This window comes from Hemicordylus capensis, chromosome 16 (assembly GCF_027244095.1).
Source record: "Hemicordylus capensis ecotype Gifberg chromosome 16, rHemCap1.1.pri, whole genome shotgun sequence".
In the NCBI taxonomy this organism is placed as follows: Eukaryota; Metazoa; Chordata; class Lepidosauria; order Squamata; family Cordylidae; genus Hemicordylus; species Hemicordylus capensis.
This window is the reverse complement of record NC_069672.1, coordinates 15,819,260-15,837,570: the sequence shown is the minus strand read 5'-3', so window position 1 is coordinate 15,837,570 and position 18,311 is coordinate 15,819,260. Positions and strand designations below refer to the sequence as shown.

The 18,311-nt window shown below is 51.2% G+C and overlaps 1 protein-coding gene across 3 annotated transcripts in view; it reads right to left on the bottom strand.

The window, feature by feature from the left end:
• Positions 1-18,311, bottom strand: part of IFFO2 (intermediate filament family orphan 2) — a 40,135-nt gene extending 21,824 nt beyond the window's left edge. Inside the window, exon 1 of one of the 3 annotated variants that reach the window (XM_053281079.1) lies at positions 17,118-18,311. In XM_053281079.1, the coding sequence (XP_053137054.1) occupies positions 17,118-17,842 (725 nt within the window). In that variant the 5' untranslated portion in view covers positions 17,843-18,311. The remainder of the gene's footprint in view (positions 1-17,117) is intronic. The other 2 variants (XM_053281078.1, XM_053281077.1) reach the window with 2 other exon arrangements.

Below are 18,311 nucleotides of genomic sequence, written 5' to 3'. Positions count from 1 at the left end.
TAAGAGCTGGCTCCAACGCAACGGCAGTCTCAAGTGAAGCTGCCCAGGGCTTGCAGCTTAGATGCTGTGGCGGTTTCCCCCCCAAACGAAGGCGTTAATGTCAGACACTAAGCTACTAGCAATCACGCTCTGCACTCGGGAGACTTAAACAGTTTCCTGAAGAAACGCAGACAGGTCTTGTGGCTGGGAAGCAATCCCTAACAGTGCGGCCCCAAGCACGCTCACTTGGCACCCCTGAATTCAGTGGGGTTCATTCTCTGGTTAGTGGGCTTAGGACCACACAGCCCTGGATGACTAATTAAGACCCACTTCTTCCCCCACACTTCCTGTGTTATTAGGTTTACTCACGGGGGTGGGGGAAGGCGCCCACACATCCCACCATTTGCTGGCACAAGGCAGCCAAGTTGGTTTCCCAGACATTATTCTCACTAATGATGCCCCAAAATGGAAATACTATTTGTCCCGACGTCGCTTGCGAAAGATTTCATGGGCATGGTATGTACACATCAGAACAATAGCGATGCCTTGGAGGTGAGCTAGTACCTTGTCAGCACTGAACAATTATACATGGCGATTAGATTCACCTGGGGGGAGTGGGGGGGCTCTGAGCTACCGGCAGCCACAAGACGCACACCAGCCAAGACTGAGGCTGTTATTCATTCCAAAGCACTTTGACAGCAACGTTTATGCAAGCGCTTGCCGGAATGTGCTGGGCGGTGGGTTTGGCTGCATTCTTCTGGCCTGTAATCCGAGGAGCTGCACACACACACACCCCGACATGCAGCTCCTGTGCAGCACTTGCAACTAATTAAAAACATCCCCCCCCCACCCCATTGTGGCCAAACGGGTACGCATGCTGTGGATCTCCCCTTGCTAAGAGCAAAGGAACGGCCCTGAAATCGGAGCGGGGATATTTCTGCCCCAGCCTGACCCACGCACTCTCGCCAGATTCTTCCGATACAACGCGAGTGAAGTTGATTGCCTGGCATTCCCGAGGGGGAGTTCCAACACATTCCCTTCCATGGACTTTTGAGTGGAACAAGCCAACGCTTCCAAGAGTCGGGCATCTCTATACCTAAACATTCCTCGGCAAAAGGGCTGCCGAAGCTCCTGCGATGAAGCAGCCAGAAAGGGAGACGCCGGACTCTGCTCAGAAGCTGGACCGGAGAAAGGAGAACAGAACAGGCCTCCTCCAGCGTGTGCAGTTCAGGCTGCCAGAAGGAAACAACCACCTCTCTTACGTTTGCTGAAGGACATGCAGGGTGTTACTGGGATGAAAGCCACAAGGCCTTTTATGTTGCTGACCTCCAGATTCAGCAGAATGGAACTTAATTCCAAGGAGGGGGAGAGAGCCAGACAAGACAAGCTCCAAAGCTGCTGTTTGTCTCAGATTCTCCACCCCTCCAAGACATGAGCCGGTCCTGCAGCAAACAGTTAGTGTGGGAACTACTATTAGTCAGTTACCATCGGAGGGCTTAAAAAACCCAAGGAGGAATCTTCAAAAAGTTGTTATTGGGACAAATGTTTTGAAAGCTAAAGAGCTGTTTACAAAGATTTAGAGGAGACAGTAAATATAGTGGCTTTCTTCTTTTGTTCTCCCATTTAAAACAAAAGACAAATTTAGACATGGAAGCGCCCTAGATAGTTTACAATAAACTGGTTTAGAAGGCAGTTTCTTAGAGCGTCCAGCAAGAGTGACATCTTGAACAGATATGGACAGGTGCGCAACTGCTCACTTAAAGTCCTTCTCAGTCTGGGCGCACACACACTGCCAGAGAAAAGAGTAGCCGTGTTCTTCAATGAGCAGGGAACCAAACCTTTGTCATTTTGAAGCTCAGTGCCTCTACAAGAGCCTCCTCTTGCAGGCTTAGTCTACCTTACACGGATACCCAGAGAGGGGTGCCAGCCCCCATCTGACCTAAACTAGCTGAAGAGGTGCAGCAAGCTCTCCTTTCTACAGACTAAATTTGCAGTATAACACTTTTATTCCAAAAATATCCCTTAGCAATCTGAACATTAACTGCTTTCATATGATCTAAGTCTTACTGGAAAAAACAATTAGCAGCAAGGCTTATGAAACATCTGTGGCAAAAAAAAAGAGAGAGAGCTATTCTTTGCTCTCTGTAGCAGTGTAGTTATTATAACTGGAGGTAAAAACAGAATTCTTTTGGCTCACTTTTGAAAGAGGTAATTATTTTGGCAATCTGAAGGGCAGAGGATTAGCTTCCTGAAAAGAGCTCCAGGGTGCACGATAATTAAATACAGAACTCATGTTTTAGAGAGCATTTTCTTGCCTAAGCAATATCTGTATCACCACATTGTAAACTACCTGTTAGACTAGCTGTGTTACATTAATGCTCAAGAATCTCGACTGAATTTTAAGCAACGCTTCCGTGTGATGCAAGATTTTACACACTACATACATGTTGCTGGCAAGTTTAACCATTTGAAGATCCTTCAAATGTCTGCTGGGCGGGGAGACGTCCATTTAAAACCTTCTGAGCAGAACTGAACCCGCCTTGGCTATTTGTTTAACCATCTTGTGGGAAGAGGGGGCCAGAGTTCAGGAAGAGTTTTCGTTCCGTCTCTACTAGCATCTCCAACTAGAAGGATCTCGGGGAGCAGGAAGAAGAGCAGACTCTGCCTGCCATGCAGAAGAGCCGCTGCCAGTCAGAGCAGACAATACTGGGCTAGAAGATGAACCGCCTGACTCTGTATTGGGCAGATTCACACATGTACACCACATTTCCCTGTAACATGTACTCAGACGGCTACATTACTCCTGCTCATTCTCCCCAACAAAAGAGGATACTTCCTCCCAGCCAAGCAAACTATCCACTTTTTTTTTAAAAAACCAAGCGTGTCTCAACATGTTAACATTGGCATACCTTTGTTCTTCAATACCCACAGGTTGAATGCCATCCATTAAGAATAATAATTAATGATTCTTATTTATTTACTTATTTTACGGAGCGTGCTTTCAGAAGCCCAGTGAGTGGGAAACTACACAATGCTCTATTGATGAAGAGTTCTTTAAACTCACACCAGCAATTCATCTCCAGGGCCAACACTGCCAAGAGCACATACTACAGGGACACAGAACGGAGGAGCCTTGGTTCGCTTGAAATATTGTCACAGCCTCACACATTGGTCCCTCCTCTGCCCCCGTCTGCTGAGAATCAGAAAGTGGAGTTGGCTGTCAATAGGCTGCCATTGCGATTGACAGAGACAATGAAACATTTTACTGGAAGCATTAAGTGTATGAAACGCTCACTTTTTAAAAGTGGTGGGAGCATTTTTTTGGAGCAGCAAACCAATATAAATACAGCCAGCAGCAGTGCCAGTGTTCGTGGAAGGTGGAAGTGTCCCAAATAATCTGCCCCCTAGCGAGTAGGGAGGTGCACGAACCGGTTCGGTGCTCCTTTTCTGGAGCACCAGACCAATTCGGAATGTCAGCGTTCAAGCCGGTTCGGAGGCGGGGGGGTCCTTTAAGGGGTATGTGCACCGACCATTTCCGATACGACTCTGATTGGGGCTGCAGGGATGTACACTGCAGCCCCACACAAACACTTTTGGGGAGAGCGCCGGTGGGGGGGGGAGCGGTGGGGCAGGTAAAGGCACCCTCCCTGCCCCTTAAAGGGACCCCCCCCACACACCTCCTGGGAATGCACAAACCAGTTTGTGCACATCCCTACTAGCAAGAAGAGAACTCTCCACCACCATCCCATGGAGACAGGTTCTGGAACAAAAGCATTCATGCTACTCAAGAAAGCTCCCCCAAACTGACCTCCCTTGAGGAGGTATCAGCTTCAGAGCTCTCTTTCATTTACACCTGAAACCTCTGCCCTAGCTGGGACCTCCAGGGCAAGAGACTCTTCTTCCTTTAAGGACTGGCTGCATACTTTGAACGGAGCTGCCTGGTCCTCTCTCACCCTTTCATTACTGGGCAGGCCTTAAAATACCAGAATGAGAACCACTAAAATGAAGGGGGACCCACCGTAGCCCTCAAAACGCCTCCCACATACCAGCAGTTTTGCTTCCAAGCCAGTTTCTCTACATCAGCCAGGTACAGCAGCTGCTTAGTAATGTGCTTGCAGAAGCAGGGAACAAATGACAGCTCTGCAGGCCAGAAGCTCTGCATTTTAATGCAAAGAACCAGCCACCGGGAAGGGAACACACTGGCAGGCGTCTTTATTTTATTTTATTTATTTATTTATGAGCTCATTATTCCCTTGTCTTCACAGCAACATGCAAGGCAGGTGTCTGCATCCCCTTTCAACCACAGGGAAAGCCAAGCAAACAGGAGAGCCAAACTAGCAAGAGAAGGAACCCCTCAACCAGGCCACCAGACACCTCCCAAAGCAGTTTTGCAGCGCGAGGGGGCAAAGCAGGCACACACATCATGAGCCTCCTGCTGTTCTTGGAAAGAAAGAGTCACTGGTGCACCTGAAACCAGAACAGAAATAGCAGCGGTTTGCTGCTGCCATCCAGACTGAAACAGAGCTAGTCCTGCAGAGCAACTGAAGGTAGGCAAGCCAGGGCCTGAGCTGCCAAATGCCCACTCTGGAGCTCTGCAGGCTCATTTCTACATCAGGCCTCTAAGTGGATTTTAAAGGGCCCTCCCTAGACCAGGCTCAGCTCTGCCACTGCTGCTAGAACCTACCCCACAGTATTGGGCTAGGGAGAACATTGGGCCTCTCATGCTGGCAGAAAAGAAAGAAAGAAGGAAGGAAAGAAGGAACTTGCTAGTCTGAGTTCAGGCAGTTCTTTTAATCCACCAACTCTATTGCATCCATGGAGAATAAACACGGATGTATTTGTAAGGCTCTGTGGAAGTATACAAAAGAACAGCCCTGCTGGATCAGGCCCAAGGAGGCCCATCTAGTCCAGCATCCTGTTTCACACAGTGGCTCACCAGATGCCCCTGAGAAGCCCACAGGCAAGAGCTGAGGGCATGCCCCTGTCTCTTGACGTTGCTCCCCTGCAACTGGTATTCAGAGGCATTGTGCCTCTGAGGCTGGAGGTGGCCCACCGCCACTAGACTAAGTAGCCATTGACAGACCTGTCCTACAAGCCCCTTTTAAAGCCATCCAAGTTAGTGGCCATCACCACATCCCATGGCAGAGAACTCTATAGACTAACCAGTCTCCACAATCTTTGACCCTTCAAATACAGCCTGTGACAGGAAGGTCTGGTAGTAAACCTGCTGTTGGCAACAGTACCCATTATAGTTACTACATCTCTCTCGGGCCTTTCGTCCAACATAGGCTGGGTTTCTTGGTGGTCTCCCATACAGGCACTAACCAGACCCAGACTTACTTCGTTTCAGCAAGGGGGCTGTACCATATGCCTTCAGACCATGTCCTGGGACCCTAGTGGATGACTAAATATGGTATGCCAACAGGGTCTGCCAGCCTCTTCTTGGTTACCTTGTCAATAGCACTTTTGATGGGACCTATACTTCAAGGATCGCTTTGCAATTAATTTAACTCCCCCACTTCTGAGTGGGTGAACATTTGTAGATGTGCCTGGTTCCTTTTCAAAGGCTTGCTGCTGACAGATGCAGGAATCTAGGCACTGGGGTGCACCATTTTTTGCTGAAGCCACTGATTCAGAACAATAAGGAAGAACCGACCCCTTGGGTGCATCCATCCCAGCACCTAGTGCTGAGTGAAAGGAAATCAATTCTGAAGGTAAAGAGACCACCCTATCAACTTAGACATCTTTGGCCTCACAAGTGCCTTTGTTCTCGACTGCTGTAATTCTGCTCACATAAGGAGATGACAACTAACTGAGGCATTGAATGATTTTCAGTCATTTAACAAAGCCATCCCAAAAGAGAAGCCATTAAGGACTGCAATAGATGGTGGCTTTTATTCCAATTAGATCTTGTGGGTAGCAACAGGATTGGAATAATCTGAGGCACCTAGTCGTCCAAATGTGTAACAATTCAATTATTGTACCCGAAATTGTCGACTTTTCCTCCGTCCCTGCATAGGCCAGGCACTCATATGTTTTTAAGGAAATATCAGAATGTGTTTAAGCCTCAAGACACTCCCTTCACATTTCAGACCTTAAAGAAGGTCATAGCACAATCCTATACTTTGCTATGCAGCATCACTGGATAGCAAAGTATAGGATTGTGCTGTGACCTTCTTCAAGGATGATAGTTTGGGAAGTCTGTAACAGAGCCAGACCTCAGAGAGGAAGACCCTAATTACTTTGAACCCACACAGAGATAGCTAGGTGGCCCAAGCTTGCATGCCGTTTTAAAACTCTCTTTCAAAAACCCTGAGAAAACCAAAGAAGACGTATTCCCCTTCACTAGCACGAGTTAAATGTTTATTCCAGGCAATTATCACAGGTTCAAGAAGCCTACGCAGAACCGGGCAGGATTACAGAGCCCAGTGAATGACTGTTGGCCACATGAGTGCAAGTCACCCTTTGACAAGCTCATACACTTAAAATGCATCCTCCATTACTCACTTTTGCACAACAATGCAAGGAGAGGACAGATCTGTGTTATTAACAAGCAAGGCACATCATTAAGGGACACAGAGCGCCATTCTCCGGCCTGCCCCAACGTTGTTCTTGTTTGTGAAAGAGATTTAGGGACAGAACTGATGTAATAGGCTGTAGATGAAACAACGCTTGTGTTCATGGGATCAAATTATTTCTCCCCACAGAGATTAAGGGAACACATTCCCACACATTTTAAATTGAAGACGGAAAAGTAATCAAGATAGCATTTCAAATGAGTGACTAGAGAAGAAAATAAAGCTTGCCAATTACTGGATTTTGCTGAGCACTGCCTGGCCAGGATCCAAAGGGGCAGGGAGGAATACTCCATCCGTGGGGGGAAATGGGGCACAGGGCTAGGCATCACTTCTCAATTGCCATGCAGCCATTCTAGTGCTGAAGAAACAAGCTGCTCTCGAGTTTAAAAGCAACTTGTCTCTCTGGCAGCATTTCAGATATTAACATCCTATGATTAAGCACTAAACGGGAGAGATAGAAAAACAGCAATAGACCTTAGGCCAGACCTAGCTTCGAGGGGGACAGCCAAGGGCAAAAGAAACCCCCGTTGGCTAGAGAGCGCCGCCAGCAGCCGTTTTAAGAAAACTCACAGTCCAGAGCCAAACTTCACAGTACCACCGAAATATATTGGTTTTGCGAGATCACACTGTGGAAACTGTTTGAGGGAAGAGCAGTGCATCAGAACCTCATGCTAAAAAACAACAAAAAACAGTGGATTGCGTTTTTAAGAAGGCTTGCATAAAAAGCCCACACTTCAACAAAGATCCCCATTTTAACCAACCCCTTTCCACACAGCTGCTGTTTCACTGTTTCTCACAAACTCACATTTTAAAGCACAGCCCTAAGATTGATCATCAGCCCTGGGGGGAAACGGAACTGCCTAGGGATCAAAAGGCAGAACCCTGGCAGTGCCCCTAGCAAGCCTGACCAACAGTAAGAAAGCAGCTGCTGAGTCCGACATCAGCCTCCTCCTCCTCCTCCCTATAGCCACAGACAGCCCAGCATTTGGACTGCATCATACAGCCTTTTAAGCCTATGATTACACATAATGAAGAGCTCGAAATATCTTGTGCCGAAGTTTCTATTTTCACCGTCGCCTCCCATGCTCATGTCTTCAGATGCTATTTGAGTTGAAGATTTTAAAGCCTGCTTCGTTTGCAGAACTGCTGCCTTTTACAAAATGAAGGAGAGCAGAGCTGCTTTGGAAACCGGTCACCAAAACACCCAAATGGCGGCTCTCTCAGGCACTTGATGCCATGTAACTGTGACTTTCTCCATCCAGCTCAAGATTGCCTTGTGGCCCCTGACACTGACCGCCTATTTCACCATCTACTTTGAGGGACAGGCCCCCACAAGCTTAGCCACAAGGGCCTAAGCTATGCCGCCTTTCCAGCCCACTTGGTGAGTCTGGGCTAACATCAAGAGGCTTATCTGTACCAGACTTTGACATGATTAGCAGACATATCTTAGTAATGGCCGATTATCACCCTTCTGCAGATAAGCACAAGAGGTAGATAAGGTCCAAGTGAAAGGAGGGAGATTGACCCTTTGAAACCAGCATGGAAGCTGCCCCCCAATCAGGGGACTAGAAGAGGCTTCCCTGCCAGTTTATTCTCCATTCTGTTGAGCAATTGTTACTTTTTAAAGCGTAAACTTTAATTATAAGTCTAATCTATCCTTGACTGAGGCCTTGGTAGAAATAGCACAAGCAAACTGTGGGCGAGCATACAGGAGGAAGAAGAGCACCTTTATATGGCAAAGGGTTTTCTTCTTACTCCTCCCTTGTAGTCAGGCAGCCAAGATGGTAAGGAAAGAGTTACTGCTGTGCAGGAATTTCTTCCCATATCAAAAATCATTTGTTTTTTATTGGTCTCTGCTAGTATAACATTTGCATCTTGTTACTGTGATATTTTAACTTAGAAGTCGATTTAGACATTCCTCTCAGATTGCTTTTAAGCACATTTTTATTAAGTTCCTTATTTTTTAAAAACAAGAGTTGGTGAGTTTGGTCACGCTTTCCCTTTGGCAATGATAACCTTTCCCCTTCCCAGCTGCAGCAAATTTGAAATAATCCTCTCCTCAACTGGACTTTATTAATCTGCCAAATCAAAGGGCAACCTGAGGAAAAGCAATTATTTCCAGCTCAACCATTATTAACAGTTAGTTTCTCTCCACTGTCGCAAGGAAAGCCCAACTGCCTGATAAACACTAAACGTCTGGACCAATTAAAGACAATTTTGGAACCATAATATACAAATCCAGTCAAGTGCTGGAACTAAAGTTCCAGACAGACTGATCAATGGGCTTTCTGCAGCAACTTTCAAAAGAAAAGGCCTCTTCAGAGAGGAGAATACAGAGCACTCCAAAAGGGATTTGCGCTAACGAAGCCGACTTTAGCCGGCCACACAGAGTTATAATGCAAACCACACAGCGAGGCCCGATTGCAGTATTTACCAACAGACAGTGCTGTTGGCAAAGATGAGAATCTGCCCTGTTTTAAAGCCGCCGCCACCACGCCCAGAGTGCAGAGGCCTTTCCGGACAAAATGCCACATTAGAAGTGCCCTGCATTGCAAGGAATACTTTGTTCTCCTAACATGCAGTTTAGAAGCAGAAGGTCCCACAAATGCCTCCATGTAACCCAGACAGTGGAGCCCTATATTGCACTGGAAACAAGAGAATGAAAGACTCTCCTGCAGTCAGTGTGGTCAGCTAAGAGCCTCTGGCTGCAATCCGAAATGCCCTCACCAGAAAGCAAGTCCTGCTGAACGCATTCGGACTGACTTCAGGGTTCCCACGCATTGGTTCAGGCTGCAGGGGCAGTACTAACAAGGTGACTATGCCAGGGATGGACCAGCTTGGACACAATGTTGGATTTGTTCACAGTTCCACGTTTTCCCAGAACAGGGTGAGGATTTCCCTTAAGACAGAAGAGCTTCCATTTCCGCTCTTCAGCGGATGGCCACAATCACATCAGTGCAAGCTGCAGATCTTCTTTAGACAGGCAGCAAAACGGATTCACCTTAAACCGTAATACAGACCTGTCTTTTCCAATCAAGGATGCAGACAGATGGTTTGCATTTTTCAAACTGGAAATGTTCTGCAGAATTCATAGTTATTCAATAAGGGGATCTTTTTCTCCAAGTGTGCATACTCAGGATCAAAGGAAGTCCTAGGAACACCCAAGGAAGTCTGTGTACTCAGTGAGAATGTCCCTCATGCTATATATCAAATGGTTTCTGAAACTGCCCTGACTACTGCTGCTCCAGGAAGTTTTACACCATCCTCTGGATCATATGCCTGGGCCCGTAGGAAGGCCTTTTCTGTGCCCCCTCCCCCCGGAACACTCTCCCCCCCCAGATTTGTTCAGCCCCCTCCCTAGCTGCTTTTAAGGCCTTTCTTAAGCCCCACCTGTTTTGCCAAGCGTTTGCCCTTTTATTTATTCATTCATTCATTCATTCAATTTATTTTTAGTGGTATTGTTGTTCACCACCTAGAGTCTTTGGAGGAGGCTGTATAAGAAAATTGTAACAAATAAATAAGAAAATGTATGGATATGTTCAACTATATTTAGGTTTTCTAACTTTTGTTTCAAGATGGTTTTCATTCTCCTTAAGACTTGCTTGCTTGATCATATAGCCAAGCCAACTGAAGGCAAGGATCAGGTTTGCCATGGAAACCGAAGTGCCAAAACAGCAAGATAAACAGAGGTTGCTAAAAGGCCCAAGTAGCTTATTTTTCTGCCCCCTCCTCCCCCAACATGTGTGTCGGTTCCCCAGTCCTAACCACATCCGGGGCAGCCCTACAAATAAGGCCACAAAAGTTACTCGACTGCCTTTAGACACAGTACCTCCATTAGTCATTTGGGGCACACGTAACAGCCTGGAGAAGTGGGCAGGAGAGAGAAAAAGAAACCCACTCTTTTCCATTTTATAAAAGCTTCACTGCCTGGTGCTGGACGTCTAGACCAGGGAGATCCAAGATCAATTCTTGGTTCAGCCATGAGGCTCCTTGGATGACTTTGGGCCAATCACCAGCCCCCAGCCTAACCCACCACGCAGGACTGTCGTGAGGATAAAACTGAGCGGTGGAGAGTGGAGGGGGCAACAACCCAAGCACCCTGGAAGGAGGGTGGGAAAGAAATGTAATTTAAAAGACTGACTGAACAAGTGGCCATTTACAACTCTCTACCAAGAACTCTCTCATGTTACCGTATTGAAGTTAATCCAAGCATTTTACTGACCACGAGGTGCCAGAAGAGACACCTAGGTTATGTTATACTGTAACATCTCGTATGTTATACAATAGCACCAAATGAACAACAACAAAAATGCTAGCGTGTGAAATTTCTTAGGATGCTTGAAAATTCGTTAAACAATTTTAGAAGAGTCTACATACTTTTGATCTCCCCTCTTCCCTTTAATTTCCCCACCAAGCCTGTTGATCTCAGAAGCACCAATTTAGAAACACAGACGTGGTACCATTTTCACATGTGTTCTCAGAACGCTGTGTGTGATGCAATTTTCCTCCCAGCAGTAAGCCACCAAAAAAAAGCATGCTCCGTAATCCAGGAATTCCATCCAGGGAGGCTGCATTTCAGAAGTCTATTCTGCCTGCTGAGACCTTTTCATTCTGCAGCAAAGTTGACTTCAAGCAGCAGGATTTCTACTCCAAGGTCAGGATAGCCATGGCAACAAACATTTCTGAATTTGTTCCTGAGAAAAGGGAAGGAGGTATCGCTGCGAGAAGAGGCCCACTAGCAATTTTAGTTGTGGTTCAGTCTCCAAGGCAAGAATGTCAGGCTTTTCCGTTTGTGTGTTTTAGTTTATTTGCTTTGTGGTAAAAGGAAACAGACATTCTCTGCACCACCAAGGGAGATTTTCACAGGCTCTTACTCTCTAACAGCATCTCCGGGGCCATGAAGCATTGCAACATGTTTTCGACATCCTCTGGTAATCCCCTGAAACTTTTCTCTCCCCCCCCGCCCCCGCAGATTTCTGAACCCCTTTGGGACAGAGAACCATTTTGCTGTGTAAACTGCTATGACGTTTTTGTTGCTGAAAGCCAGGCTGTGTCAATAGTTACAATATATATTTACAATGACACTCACTGGACAGGGAAACAAAAAACAGAAGAGAGTTCGGAAGCTAGGAAGTTGCCTTATACAGAGTCAGATCAATGGTCCACCTAGCTCAGAACTGTCTACTCTGACTGGAAACAGCTCTTCACGATTTCAGGCAGGAGGGAGTCTTTCCCAAAGCTACCTGGAGATGCTGCCAGGGAGTGAACCTGGGACCTTCTGCGTGTCAAGCCGGGGGTTTTCCACTGAGCAATGGCCTCACTGAGTTACAGTGCCCAACAAACAAGATGTTGGAGAAACAACGCCAGAATGAAGACTCCCTGGCATCTAGAAAGCAAGCACAACCTGGTTTTCCAAATAAGTATGTGTGTGTGGGGGGGGGGGGGAACAGTGCCAGAGACTGATCCCCCTACAATGAAGCATGGAAAAATGAGAATGATTTTTATGAGCATCATGCTTTCAGTATCACATAGCAAAACACAGACATGGCAGAGGGGCCTCTTGCTCTTTAGGAGGTTAAAAGCCAACATCTCCCAGCCTATCTGCTTCTTTTCATTGCACTGACCCCTCAACATCACCCCAACCTTGTTGTGCAGGGGTTGGTTGGTTTTGTTTTTAAATATGGAAACAAGAGTTTCCAGTAGGCCTCTCACTGGGCAGCGGCTCCAGACGCCTGGGCAGATTGAGCACCATGGTTTCACGTGTGGCCCCCTCAGAGAGCAGACTTGGCTATAGCAGAGAGTTGCTGGAGGAAGAACTGTCTGTGACTTCACAGGCCTGGGATCCACGGATGCCTTTTGCTTTTGCTCAGTTGTCGAATCAGTAGCCACCACATTTCCTGTGATCACTGCCAACGCCTAGGCCCCACAGTTTACAGCAAGATTTTTCTTTAACGGAGCTAAAAAGAGAATGCTAAAATTGGCTTTTTTGCTAGAAGAGTGAGCAAAGTCCATTAAATGTTTGTGAGTCTCGCTGCACGCCTAGTCCAAGCGGGACTTGGAAGGTCAGGGTGAATTCACACAGCCGTACTATTCAGAGCGGCCAAAAGAAAGCCAAGCTATTTGTTGGATGTGTAGACAGAAACCACCCAGGAAATGTGGAAGGGGTGGCTGAGATTGCAGGTCCTTCCTTTCATATTTAAAAGAAGTGCAAACAATATCTATAACACACTTCAAAATAAGATAATTTTGTGAAGAGAATCGCCCATTTCTAAGAAGACGCTCCAGTCTGCCACAGAGAACTTGCAACGGGCAACATCTCAAGGCCCAAGCCCGGGGCGGGGTGTGTGTGTGTGTGTTGCCTACCTCCCAGAGACGTGAAACCCTTCCAGCTCCGGACCCCTCTCCCCACAGCAACTGAAGACCACTCTAACAAAGGGCTGCCTCGTGCTGCTCTCTGAGGCAGTTCGTTAACTACGGATGCAGCAGTATTCCTACAGATGCTGATTCCCAGCTCCACGCAGACATATAAAAAGCTCAAGGAAAAGAAGGCAGTGCATTTAAGAGACGAGCCAAGCTGACGTCTATGCAGAGAACGAGGCTGCCCAGGTAATTTTGACCCATTTGTTTGGTTTTCTTAAAGCAAGCATTCCATTAAAAGAGCGCTCGGCTTGGATGCAATCCTTTCCCTGCAGTGCTCTCAGCCCAAATACTGCACCACCGCTCATTCACGAGAGCCAGAAAGCAGGACTGGCGGAGAGACATGCCTGGCCGGCCTTCGCCAGCAAACTGTAAACGCTAGAGCAAGAAAGCAGATGTCTCTCAAATGTCCTTGCCAGAGTTCTCTTTCTGATCAGACTGCCCCCCATCTCTCAGACCGCAGGAAATTCTAGCGGCTCCTCTGGTCCCAAAGGGCTCGGTGGAGCTGAAAGCGTGTTCAGATCGACTCCCTTCTTCCCTCTCCCACCTCCACTGATGCTCCAGTTCCAGCCAGCCTCTTCCACCCCTCCGCCTGGCACGCTCTTCAGCTTTCCCTGCAATGACACCCTGGATAGCCAGTTCAATGGGACGTGGCTTTCTGGGAGCAAGAGACCTCCCACCCGACCCCAGCAATCCTTAATCACCCATTTCCCTGTGGATTGCTGTTCTCTCCCCCTCTCTCTCCTCCGCACATTCCCCTGCAGTGACAGTCAAGAACCCTCGACAGGAGGCAACACTCTGGGAGACCCCAGTCCGCTACCACCCTGCCCGGAAGAAGAGAGGGAGCCCTTGAGTGACAGCAGCCGGACTGGAGCCCCATGCAGAACCTCCCACCCACAGACCTCGGCCTGCCAAGGCTCACCTCTCCTGGCCTTCTCACCACGCTGCACTGGGGGATGCCGGCCTTCAGCTGGGGGGGTGGAAGCCTGGCTCTCCCTGCCACACGCACCCACTCGCTCCCCCTCCCCTCCGTTCCAGGCCTTCAGAGAGGGGGGAAAGAGGAGGCCAGAGGTACTCCTTCCACCACGAAAACCCTGCAGGCATGCAGCTGGCCAACCCCTTCCAGTCCATGGGCAATGCAGCCCCCCATCCCCACTGCCTCCGCTGACAGTGCTACAGTCAGGGCAGAAGGCACAGTGCTGGCAGGGCACCCCTGAAGGTTCAGGGGCTAGCCCTGCAAGGCCATCCTCCCCAGCCCTCAGCCTCCAAGCCTCTTCTTCAGACTCCTCTGTTGGCTCCACCAACTCTCCCCTCCCATCCCTCTAGGACCCCACTGCCCACAGCCTCCCTAACCCTAACCCTTCCCCACAGCACTCCTCCTCCTGCAGGGCCCCCCCCCCGGAGGATTGACCCCACCCCTTCCACTGAACACCATGTGGCCAAGCAGCTGGACCCCAGCTCTGCCCATCAGCACAAGGGATGCCACTGCTACAGGGGCAAGACAGTGGCCTCTCTTTCCCCCTCCCGATAGGTACATCTAAAGATCTCCCCACCCACCCACCCCACAAGAGCCACAAACAGCTTCGCCCTTTGCAGAGTGGCAATTCCTGTGCCAGCATCCCTCTGGGGCCACCCACTTCTGTCCTTCCGGACGCTTAGCTTCTGGGTGCTCAGAGCTCCCTTCCCCAGGCCTTTCCTGTACAAGGCCTGATGGAAAATACTTCCACCAGCCTACTGACAGCCTATCATTCATGAGGCCTGCTCAGGACTCATCCGCCCTCCTCTCTCTCTCTCTCTCTCTCTTCCCCACAATCCCCATTTACTCCTGGCCTGGGGGCAGAGGGGGTGTGTGTGTGTAATCCACCTCAACACCCCCCCTCTCTTTTTGTCTCCTGCCAATCAAAATGCCAACAGAGCAGGAAGGAAGCTTGCCATTCTAGCCTGCATGCCTCCCCTCCCCTTCTGATCCCCTTCCCCACCTGATGCACCGCCCCCTCCTGCTACTAAGGGTCGGGGGGGGGGATTTACATGCCAGACCCCCAGACGGCCATCTGCCAGCTCCAAGGCCTGCCCTTCCAGCTCCGCTCCTCCCTACTGTTGCCTCTTCCCACAGACCCTCCATTTCCCCAAGAAAAGCAAAGAAACCCAAAGGGCCAACCATGAGGAGCCTTTCGGAAACAGGACTTGGGCCAGACAGGCACTCTGCTCCTTCCTTTTGTTTTTTGTTTTCTAGGATCAGCAGTGGCCAAGTCATTGGAACCCTGGAGAGGAAGAGTCCATGTGGCCCTGCTGATGGTTACTGACCGGCTGCTCCCTCACACACGTGTAACTGCCTCCTGCCCCAGGATTTATCCCCCTCTCTCCCCCCTCACACATCCTCCATTATGGATTCACTCACCTCCAGTTTCTACGGCCTGGATACTTCTGCACCATACCGCAAGCACCTGGCTGCCCACTCTGGGAGGCAGAGGGCTAAGCCAGGTAGCCCTCAGGCAACTCTAGTGGCCTCCCTGTCTCTCCCCAGGCCATCCTGGCCTCACCTCTTTATTTGGCTTCCTCAGATCCCCCCATTTCACAAACTCCTTTTCCTCCTGGAAATGGCCCCCTTTCACATCCCTCCCCAATTCCCTTCAAACTTGCTCAACTCACTCGTTCTGCGTCCCTATCCTTGACCCATTCTTATTATTCATTTCCTCTCCTTCTCCCCACTCCACCCATTCACTCACTTCCTCCTCGCCTTTCATTTACTCACTTCCATTCCTACAGACTCTTATCCCCCCCCCCCATAATACTGTTGGCTGTCTTCAGCACGACAAGAAGGAGGAATATATCACTAATCACAGATGAAACTATACTGTGAAAGACACAGAAAACGCCTTGGCCAGCCCTTCATCCCCACAAAGGACTCCCCCCTCACTCCCAATATCCACCCAATGATGGTTTTGTCAGTCGCCTTGAACAAGGAAGCGGAAAGGTGGGATACAAATCCAACAGGCACATTTCTAATGGGGCTGCCATATTCCCACGGACAGATCTGTCAGTTACTTTGAGCCAACTAGTGGAAAGAGGCAAACAGATCCAACAAAGACATTCTTCCTTCCCCTACAAGGAATTCACTCCCCCACCCAACGGGTCGGTCGTTTTGTTGGCTGCCTGGGCCACACAAGTAGACAAAGCCGCATACACAGTCTCCAAATACACCCTCCCCTCCCCTGCTCCATCCAATGCGGGTTTTGCCAGCTGGCTTGAAAGGCGGCCTACAAATCTGGCAAAGAACTCAACTGACTCGCCCCTCCATTCATTCCCCTCCGACGCGGCTTTTAGCCATCACCTTGAGCACACCATGGACACCCAAGAAACCCACCCACGGGCGGGCTTTGTGACCCGCCTTGAGCATGAGAACAGAGAGGTGCATTACAAACAGAACAAGTCCCTTCCTCACCACACTGCAAAGGGCCCGCTTCTCTCCCGTTGTGGCTCGGCCAGTTGTCTTGCGTGGGCCAAGAAGCCCAGCCCAACACCCAGGGGTGGCCTCGTTGAGCCCCATATTTCTTTCCCCACTCCCCGCTCTGTCTCTAAAGCATCTGGCATAGGTCAGAAGCACACTGGGCCGCCTAGCGCAGTGCGGGCCAGCGGCAACCACACCGCCCCGGGACAGACTGAAGAGGACTTTGGGGGGGCCCCCAGGGGGTGTGGAGGAGAAGGCCCTGGACTTCGGCCCCAGAGTCCAGGAGCCAGAGTGCCACTGCTTTGAACCCACCTGCCCAATCATAGCTATGCCCCTGGGTGGGTTTGGGGCACACCCCCAGGGGCATAGCTAGGCGAGAGGGGACCCATGTCCACCCCTCTCCCTGGCGGAGTGAAGGAGATAATGAAGAAAGTGGGGAGGCCTGGAACTGGGGGGCGGGGGGTCCTTTGAACCCATCTGCCCAATCACAGCTGCCCCACCCCTGGGTGGGTTTGGGACACACCCACCCACTCTCCCCTGTGTAGGCCAGCCTCTGCTGAGAAGCCCCGCCCCAAGGTGGGCGGGGCGGGGGCGGGGCCGGCCCTCTCGCCTCCTGCGCCGCCTGGACCGAAGAAAGAAAGGCGGCTGACAAGACCCCCCCCACACACACACACACCCCTCCCTCCCTCACTCACCGCCTCTTGTAGTCGTCGCGCTCGCGCTTGACTTTGGCCAGGACGTTGTAGAGGGCGCGGATCTCCGGCGTGATGGTGTCGATCTGGACGCCGACGCCGTCCGGGTGCACCCAGGAGACGCCGGGCCCCTGCAGGGTCTCCAGGCCGCCGCCGCCCGTCCGCCGCACCTGCCGGTAGCTCCAGATGGTGCCGGGCAGGCGGCTGTAGTTGTGCGCCGAGGAGGCGGCGGAGGAGGAGGCGCAGGCCGGAGGGTGCGAGTGCGAGTGGGGCAGCTGGGGGGCCGGCGGGGAAGAGGACGGGAAGGCCCCCAGCGAGGGCGACGGGGCCGGCGGAGGAGGCAGCGGCGGCGGCATGGTGGAGGCGGCGGGGGCGGCGGGCATGGCGGGCGGCGGCGGGTCGGTCTGCACGGCCTGGTGGCGGGGGAAGCGCTTGTAGCGGAGGCGGCGCTCGCGCTCGCTCAGCGTCTGCTGCGCCTGCAGCTGCTTCTCCAGCAGCCGGTTGCGCCGCTCCAGCTCGTGCACCTTGGCCAGGAAGCAGCGGAAGCGCACGTTGAGCCCCTTCAGCAGGTGCAGGTTGGAGCCCAGGTCGTTGCGCAGCGCCGCCGGAGAGCCCTCGCCGCCGCCGCCGCCGCCCCCCTCCGCCTGGGCCGCCGCCGCCGCCGCCGGGGAGCCGCCGGAGAACGCCCGCGCCGCCATCTCGCCGAACAGCACCGAGTTCAGCATCATCCTGCCGCCGCCGCCGCCGCCGGAAAGGGCTGAGGTGAGGGAGGAGGAGGAGGAGGAGGAAGGAGAAGAAGAATGCGGGTCTGCTGTCTGGTTTACTGGAGGGCAGCTCCTTCTCCTCGCCGCCGCCGCCGCCTTCCTTCTGAGGTCAAGCTCTTCCCTCAGCGCTGGGGGGGGGAGGGCAGGCGGCGGCCGTTAGGGAGCGGCCGTTGGGGAATAACGGCCGCCGCCGTTGCCGCCGACGCAGGACCCGGACGCCGGGACGTTCGACACGGCCATCTCCTCGGGGCGGCCCGAAGGTGCAGAGCGGGGTGAAGGAGGAACCAAGCCAAGCGGGCCCGGGAGGGGGGGTGCTCGCGCGTGCGTCCGGGCGACGCTGCCGCTGCCGTCGACGCCGCCTCTGCAGTGCTCGCCGGGGAACTACTCCAAGGGCGGCCACGGAGCGGCTCTGGGTTGGGGCGGGGGCGGGGAC